At 36.3% G+C, this 8900-nt stretch overlaps 3 protein-coding genes across 3 annotated transcripts; all 3 read left to right on the forward strand.

Annotated features, from left to right (window-relative positions):
* Positions 1-2419: 2419 nt before the first annotated feature.
* LOC145111708 (uncharacterized) lies at positions 2420-3483 on the forward strand. Its single transcript, XM_079047965.1, has 3 exons — positions 2420-2428; positions 2504-2545; positions 2668-3483. Exons 1-3 carry the CDS (start codon positions 2420-2422, stop codon positions 3481-3483), a joined length of 867 nt encoding a protein of 288 aa, XP_078904091.1.
* A 158-nt stretch (positions 3484-3641) lies between these two features.
* Positions 3642-4297, forward strand: LOC145111709 (uncharacterized). The gene is made up of 2 exons (XM_079047966.1): positions 3642-3788; positions 3872-4297. The coding sequence occupies exons 1-2, from the start codon at positions 3642-3644 to the stop codon at positions 4295-4297; spliced, it is 573 nt and encodes a 190-aa protein (XP_078904092.1).
* Positions 4298-4477: 180 nt separating this feature from the next.
* LOC145111711 (uncharacterized) lies at positions 4478-4825 on the forward strand. Its single transcript, XM_079047968.1, has one exon. It carries the CDS (start codon positions 4478-4480, stop codon positions 4823-4825), a length of 348 nt encoding a protein of 115 aa, XP_078904094.1.
* The last annotated feature ends 4075 nt before the right edge of the window (positions 4826-8900 follow it).

The following is an 8900-nucleotide window of genomic DNA, read 5'->3' on the forward strand; positions in this document are numbered from 1 at the left end:
TGAGGTTGTAGATTAAAAATGTAATGTTTTATTTTCCAAATCCAGAAAAAATATGTTTGTATTCATCAGATAATGATAGTAGTTCTTGAGTTTCAATTTATGTTGTTGTGGTGTTGGTGGTGATCGGTGGTGGCGGTGGCAGTAGCGGTTATCAGTGACCAACAGTGGTGGTAGCAGTGGTTGTGATGGCGGACGGTGGTGGTGATAGCACAGCCGGTAGTGGTATGACAGAGAGGGGGAGGGGGTGGGGTAGGGATAGGGGTAGTATTTTCTTTTTTGTTTTATTTTTAATTATGAAAATTGTAAAATATATTTAAATAAATAAATAAAAACTGAAAAGGCAAAAAGTAAGGGCAAAATCATCATTATAAAAAAGTTCAAAGCAAATTGGACCAAATTTGCAAAAAAATGAAAAGTTTGGACCTCTGGTGCTAGTCCAAATCTTTTTGGACCAAACAATTTTCAGCTAACCACAAGGACCATTTGTGCTGTTTTGTCTAGATAATGCAATTGTTAAAACAAAAAAGGGCAACATTAAAATGTCATAGTAAAAAATGGAAAATGAAGTTTTAGATACATAGATATGAAAATATTGAAAGTTTTAGGTACATAATTGAAAAGAACGAAAGTTTTCGTGGTAATATTTTGATCTTATATTTTTGATACTCGGCAAAAATTATTTATAATTTTAAATACAAAAGTGTATGAAAATATTGAAAGTTTTAGGTACATAATTGAAAAGAACGAAAGTTTTCGTGGTAATATTTTGATCTTATATTTTTGATACTCGGCAAAAATTATTTATAATTTTAAATACAAAAGTGTATGAAATTCTAAAGGTTAACCTTGTAATTTCCCAAAACACCAACAATTAAAGGAGATAAGTGTTGGGTGTTTTTTTTATTGAAAAAGAAAAATATAGGGACAATCTTTATAATTTGGATGGTCTATGAATAAAAAGAAAACTCTACGATTCTGTAAGTCAGGTTCAAAACATTAAAAGATACTAAGTGAAGGAGACTCGAGATAAAATGACACAAATGCTTATAAAGTTTATAAAGCTATCGATTCGGTCCTTAAAGTTTTTTTCGGGCTTTATGGGTGTATAAGCTAGGATACGACCTGCTCTTTTAGTCCCTTTCAACCTGTAATAGTCAGTTCACTATGAGATTGTGACCATTAGACAAAAATAATAATAATAATAATAAAAACTCACATTATGTCTTATATAGCCAAAAAAATAAGTTCGGGGATCAAATGCTTATGCCACAAGATTGATTTAACAACACAGAAGCACAAATTTCAAATTGGAAAATGGAAACCTAAAAGGTTCATAATTCACATCGAATAAACAAAACTAACTACTGAATTTCACTTAATTAGATGAAGAAACATGTCTGTTGATGTCATGATCTTTCAAAATTCCTGCTTCAATAGCTCATTCTATTTCTGAAACCGAGGGTTTCTTCTCATTTTCTTGTTTTCCGGCTAGGATTGATGGCGGAAGTAGTGATGTCACATGGTTGATCCGGCGAACTTGGGGTTTATCATATCGATTGTTATCGTTAATTCCATTATCAAGTTTCTTCTTTTCCCAAATCACTTTGATCTTGTGGCATAAGCATTTGATCCTCGAACTATTTTTTTTTTGGCTTTATAGGGGCACAATCTGAGTTTTTTGGTCTAAATGGTCACTGTTTCGTGGTGAGCCGACTATTACAGGTTGAAAGGGACTAAAAGAGCAGGTCGTATCCTAGTTTATACCCCTATAAAGCCCGACAAAAATTTTAGGGACTAAATCGACCAACCTTAGAAACTTTATAGACATTTATGTATTTCCCCCACGGAACAATTTATTAAAATACATATATTAACGGTAATTCAACGATAACATTTGTATATAGTTCGACTGGAACAAAATTGTGAACGTACACAGTGGCAGATGTGTGTGGTGCCCGGGGGTCCCGGGCCACTGCTCCGCTTCGGTCCGTTAGGGTAAAAAAAGAAAATCTATTGGGTGCACCGACTTCAAATTCGTTCGGGTGACACTATACTTTCGAGAATTCGAGGCCAAAAAAATAAGAAGTGTAAAAAATGCTAGTCCAATAAAATAAAGAAAATTAGCTCAAATGCATTGTGAGTTTGTGGCCCAAGTTGCTTATTAAGTTTTTAACCCAATTTAGAATTGTGACCCACATACCCAATATCCATCGGCAGTCAAAGAAAAGAAGCAGGAAACGATCCACTGCTGAAAAGAAAAAAAAATCGACACTTCAACATCTTCTGTGAAAGCTGCGAACGAGAAAAAATCTGCCTCCTGCCTCCCTTCAATCGATTACAACGAAGTTAGCAAGGTATAAGTATTTCAATTTTGCTTGGCTTGGCTTGGCTTGGCACTCCTTTCAACCCTACAAATAAAATGAAACAAGTAAGTATTGATAATTTTAGGTTTATGAAATTAGTCAAATTAGTTGCTTTTTTGTTGAAATTTCTTATTGTTTAGGTGAAATTATTAGTTCTTAACCTTGAAATTACTTGTTTACTTGTAACTTGTTGTTAGAATGTTAGATACTTAGATTGTTAACCTTGAAATTATTCAAATTAGTTTCTTTTCCATTGAGTTTTTGAATAATTGGATGACTTATTTGTTTGATATTGAATTGTTAGGATAAAATTGGGTCCTTTTTTGGAAGAACAAGCGTCAATAAATCAAGTGTTGGAGAATCCTCCAAAAGACCATGCTCCAATGATTTAAGTTTTGAAGAATCCTCTAAAAGACCATGTCCTTCTAATCAATCATTCCCTTCGGTTTCTAATGTAAATCCACAACCTACAACTACTCCAATTACAAATGTTGAATTGAAAGATCTTCCAAAAGACCCGGGTGTTAGACCAAAGATTACAACTTACCATCCAAATCAAAGAGATGAAATAAGGAGGGCATATTTGCTTCAAGGACCTTGTCAACCAAGGGGTCATACATTCCTTTCAAAGAAAATAGGTTCAAAAGAAAGACGTTTTGTTGTTAAGTGGTTTGATGAATTTGATTGGTTAGAATATAGCATAAAAGAGAACAAAACATTTTGTTTATTTTGCTATGTATGTGGAGACATGGTGGGAAAACAACATGGGAGAGATGCATTTGTTTCACAAGGTTTTGATAGTTGGAATAAAAAACATTCATTGAGAGATCATATGGGTGGTATTGATAATTTTCATCACAAAGCAAAAGAAAATTGTGAATTTTTATTGAAAGAAAAACAATCTATTAGTGCAGCCTTCAAGAAGCAAACCAAGATTGATGAGTGTAATTATAAACTTCGTTTAGGTGCTTCAATTTGGTGTTGTAAATTTTTATTGAAAAATAGTTTACCATTTTGGGGTCATGATGAGTCGAGTGACTCTCTTAATAGAGGACTTTTCTTTGAGTTATTATCTTTCTTGAGAGACCATAATGAAGGCATTCACAATGTTACCTTATAAAATGCTACTCAAAATAATCAAGTGACGTGCCCGAGGACTCAAAAGCAAATTGTTGAATGCTTTTCAATAGAGATAGTTTTGGATATTTGCAAAGAAATTGGTAAATATGTGTTTTCTTTATTGGTTGATGAATCTAGTGATGTATAAAAATAGAACAAATGGCCATAGTTTTGAGGTATATCGACAACCGTGGAGTGGCGAAGGAAAGATTCATTGGAGTGGTGCACGTGAAGGATACATCCTCTTTGACTCTTAAAGCGGCCATAGATGACGTTTTTACCCGTAACAATTTGAGTATGTCCCAGGTAAATATAACATTTTTTTCTTCCTTAGTATGAATTTTAATTGAATATTATTCGCATTAATGTTTAATATCTTTTTTTATCAGGTAAGAGGACAAGGTTACGATGGGGCAATCAATATGCGAGGTGCATTTAATGGTCTAAAAGCTTTGATTTTACAAGATAATGATTTAGCGCATTATGTGCATTGTTTTGCACACCAACTTCAATTAGTTATTGTGGGTGTAGCAAAGAAGCATGATGGTGTTGATGATTTCTTTGAGCAACTTTCTTTGGTGGTTAATGTGGTAGGTGGTTCATGTAAAAGACAAGACATGCTACGGGAAAGTCAAAGAGAAAGGGTGCAAATGTCAATTGGAAATGATGAACTTGAAACTGGAAGAGGGTTAAATCAAGAGAGCTCACTTATTCGAGCGGGAGATACAAGATGGGGTTCACATTTAAAAACCATCACAAGTTTGATGAACTTATTTCTGGAGGTTCGTCATGTTCTTACTTATGTCGAAGATTAAGGATCCACTTTAAGTAACCGAAATCAAGCATTTGGTATCTTAAAATATTTCAAGACATTAGATTTCGTGTTTTACTTACATTCGATGTATGAAATTTTACACCTCACGAACTTATTGTCAAAGCATCTTTAAAAAAAGGATCAAGATATTTTACAAGTGGCTTCTTTGGTTAGAGGGACAATGGACGCACTGAAGTCTTTAAGAGACACGGTGTTTGCTAAACTTTTATCGAAGGTATTCTCTTTTTGTCAAAAACATGATATTAATATTGTGGAGATGACGGAAAATTATGTCACATCAAGAGGCCGTAAGACTATAGTTACTAATCAATTTCATTTTGAAGTTGAAATTTTCAACACCGTCATGGATATGCAAATTATAGAATTCGGGGACCGATTTAGTGAACTTAGCACCCAATTACTAGAATACATAGGGGCTTTGAGTCCTTTTGATTCATTTGCTAAATTTGACAAAACAAAGTTGTTAAAGTTGAGTGAGTTATACAAAAAAGATTTTGATGATGCGTAGAGGATGCAACATGATGGTGAATTGGAAATATATTATCACGTTTTGCATAAAGATGACCGGTTCACTAGTTTGCATAAAGATGACCGGTTCACTAGCAAGTTTTTGATAAACTACTTTTTAGCCTTGGTGATCTAAATGAAAGTCGTAGTATTTGTTAAACCGAGAATTTTCATAAAAAGAACGCCCAAATCTGACTTCGTATGAGGAAGTTATGATTTTTCTAAGTTTCAGCTTAGCAGTAGACAGCTAAAAACTCGAATTTTAGATCGAGTGATTTTTAGCCGACACAACCTAAACGAGAATCGAAGGTCTCGTCAATAGTAGTACAACGGTAAAAATATAGACAAAAAGGGACATCGGATGAAGAAGTTATGAATTTTTAACGGATTTTCCTGTCCCGGTCTGTTAAAAAAAATAATATTAAAAATAAAGTCAAAATTAGCTGACAGGGACTAAACGAAAGTTGTAGAATATATTCTCGCCTACGCGTGCATATAAAGAACGTAAAAAAAGGAGCTCGTATGCGAAAGTTATGGATTTTAGAAGATTTTGGCACAATTTCCGAGAATTTTCGCATGGATAAGCCTCATCCGGACCGGCCACGTCACCTCGCTCCGAGCATGCCGCGTTTCTGATGTTGATGAGCTGTGCAACCGAGAATCCAACACGCGTCGCTATCCGATTCGACCGAAGCCGTGACCCTCTCCTCTTCTGATGCGTGGCGTCGCGTTGTAGCCTCCGAACTCGGACGCGTGCCTCCGTCCGAACCGAGCCACCTGTCGTCCGAACCTCGCCTCTTCTGCCACGTGTACCGAGCCTCGCAGCCTCGCGCCACCTGCCCTCCTTTCCTCTTTCTTCAGATCCGAGACCTCTCGGGTAAATGTTGGAAAATTGTCACTTTTCACCCTTAAACTCATATTTCAACTACTTCCGCTTCCCCCCGAAGCCCCGGTATCAATTTTAACACCCGAAATACTTTTCGAAGTGCCCAAAGAGCCCGAGAAATTTATCTTTTCGGTTTGAAGCTCAAGCTTCGCCAAGCCCGGTTTTCAAGAAAGCTCCCGGTTTTCAACGAAGAAAGCTATTTATTATAACGAAGTGCTGCACAAATTACTATTTTAAACCCCGGTTAATTCACGGTGAGTTCAATATATAGGAACAATTGTATGTTATGTGTTATATGTGCTATGTGCTTTTCAGTGTTATTTTTCCGGGTTATTTTCCCGTGTTATTTTTATTCGCTATTTTAATAGCAAAGTAATACCTTTGACCATGTGATGAGTGAAAGGACTTAGATTCACATTAGTACTGGTATGTAGCCTCTGGCCATGTAGAGCATGTCTCCGTAAGAGAATGACTTCTATTCTATGGCATTGGCAGAAGGTTAGACAGGGCTATAAGCCTGAAATCTACCAAAATCTTAATCAGAAGTTGTATGTCTTCTGTGCCATTTGGGCCAAAGCTTTATTGATGTATATCAAGTATGGAAATTGTTATGTCTCATTGATTGTATATCTTTGAATCAAATCATTGACTGATATGGAAAGTTTTTCACATGATTCACATATGCCTTTTTTGTTCCTTCTTCCTCTTTGCTTCTGCCATATTTAAGTATATATATGGCATAACGTTATATTGTATCTATTATTGAACTCACTAAGCGTCACCGCTTACCCTCTCAATGTTTAACAATTGCAGTAGATAGGCATCCAGTATAGTTATATACTGATAGAAGATTTTGAATAGTTTGAAACTATTGTATTTTGTACTCCCGTATGTATAAAACTATAGAATCCTGGGTAGTTATGTAATATATATATATATATATATATATATATATATATATATATATATATATATATATATATATATATAACATTTTTGTAATAGTCGGTTTGTATCCAGTAGTTTGTAATAACTTTATCAATGTAAAATATTGTTTTTATGAATATGCATGTAGCATGTTTTGGAGTAACAATTGTCAAGTATGAAAGTTTGGATCTTTCAAAAATATGAAAGTGTGGGCCTTTCAATCATGGTATCAGAGCGGTGGTTTAAGTGAACTAAATTCCACGGATTGGTATTTAGACTTAAACCGTCAGAAGTTCAATATATGAACGGATTCATTAGGAGTATATGGATACAAACCATAGGAAAGACTTAAGTAAAGTATTAGGTAATAATAAATCCTAATATTCTAAAATACTATATTGCTCCAAATTTTCAGAAGAATGGCTGAACAGGAAAGTAGCCATACCCCTGAGGTGGGTGGAGGTCCTCAACCTAGTGAAGTAAATACTCCAGTATCCCCTCGTGAGGAGCGACTCTAAGGTAAACTTACTGGTATAATTCGACAGACTCTTGAAGAACACAAGAAGAATAATGATAAAGGCAAAGAGAAAGCCACTGGAGAATTTTCAAAAGGAGAGGTGAAGCGTCCCTCGTTCAAAGATTTCAAGAGTAGTGGCGCTACAGAGTTTTCAGGTGGTCTTAATCCCATTGTTGTTCTTACCTGGATCCAGAACACAAAGAAAGTGTTTCGTATTTCTCATGTGGATAATGAAGACAAGGCTAATTATGCTTCTACAATGCTCATCGGAGAAGCCTTGGTCTGGTGGGAAGCAACATATGAAGCTCTCAACGGGTTTGACCGGGAGAATTTATCCTGGGAAATGTTCAAAACTCGTTTGCTAGAGAAGTATTGTCCTTTAGACATGAGGAGGAGATTGGAGAAGGAATTCCTCGAGCTTAAACAGAGAGGAATGACTGTGAATGAGTATGAAACTCAGTTTAATCAAAGAGTAAAGTTTGCTACAAAGTATATTCCAACTGAAGACGAGAAAATCCAGTTATTCATGGAGGGACTACGGCACGAAATCCACGATTTCGTTGCCAATCGGGAAGTTCTGTCATTCGATAAAGCCGTTGAGTATGCTCGAAGACGCGAGCATGACTTAGAAATATGTGGTGCCACTTTTACTGTTCCGAAGCATCCACGTACTGAAATAACTGTTCCTGTTCCCTCTATTCTACCAGCTCAATCCGTTCGGATTGAACCTGGTAATCAAGTGCAAACTCAAAATGCCCCTCGTGACCGCGGTAGACCACAATCGTTTTCTATTCAATCGCCTTCATGTCGCATTTGTGGAAGGAATCATCCGGGCCAATGCAAAATAGACAAGGAATCTGTTGTCTGTTATGGATGTGGAGAAACGGGTCACATAAAGCCAGCTTGCCGAAAGAAGGATGTTACTTGTTATGCATGTGGTATTACTGGCCACAAGAAGCGTTTTTGCCCTACTCTTACTAGCCAGATGACGGGAAGTCAAACTTCAGTTCAACAACCGGCAATAAGTCAAGCTCCCGTTCAACAATCAAAGGGTACTCCAACTAAAAAGGAGGAGGTTCCAAAAGCTAAGGGTCGTGCATTCCAGATTACTACAGAGGAGGCATGCGAGGACCCGAATGTTGTGACGGGTACATTTCTTGTCAACTCTAGACCTGCTCACATCTTATTTGATTCTGGTGCCTCAGATTCTTTTGTGTCTCATGAATTTGCGCATTCTTTTCAAATTACTTGCTATACACTCGCGCAACCATCTCACGTAGATACTGTTGGAAGTATATCATTACTTGCTGATAAAGTCAATAGGAATTGTGTTATAGAAATTGAAGGCTACAATTTTCTTGCTAATCTGATTCCTATCTCCTTGCCTAACTTTGACATTATTCTCGACATGGATTGGTTGTCAAAGAACCACGTAGAACTCTTGTGCTATGAAAAGATAGTACGTATTCCCATTGAAGGGGAGAATCCTATCTATGTCTACGGCGAACAAAGAATCTTAAAAATATCTCTTTCCTCAAAGCTCGTAAATTCATATCGAAAGGGTATTCTATCTATCTGGCCTACACAGTCGATATCTCAAAAGAGGAAAAGAAAACGGTAAATGATGTTCCCATTGCTAAAGAATATCCAGATGTTTTTCCTGAAGAATTGCCTGGACTTCCTCCGGACAGGCAAGTAGAATTCCGAATTGACCTTGTGCCTGGTGCTGCTCCGATTTCATAGACT

The sequence above is a fragment of the Lactuca virosa genome, chromosome 5 (genome assembly GCF_052849685.1).
Source record: "Lactuca virosa cultivar CGN04683 chromosome 5, Lactuca_virosa_CGN04683_v6, whole genome shotgun sequence".
In the NCBI taxonomy this organism is placed as follows: domain Eukaryota; kingdom Viridiplantae; phylum Streptophyta; class Magnoliopsida; order Asterales; family Asteraceae; genus Lactuca; species Lactuca virosa.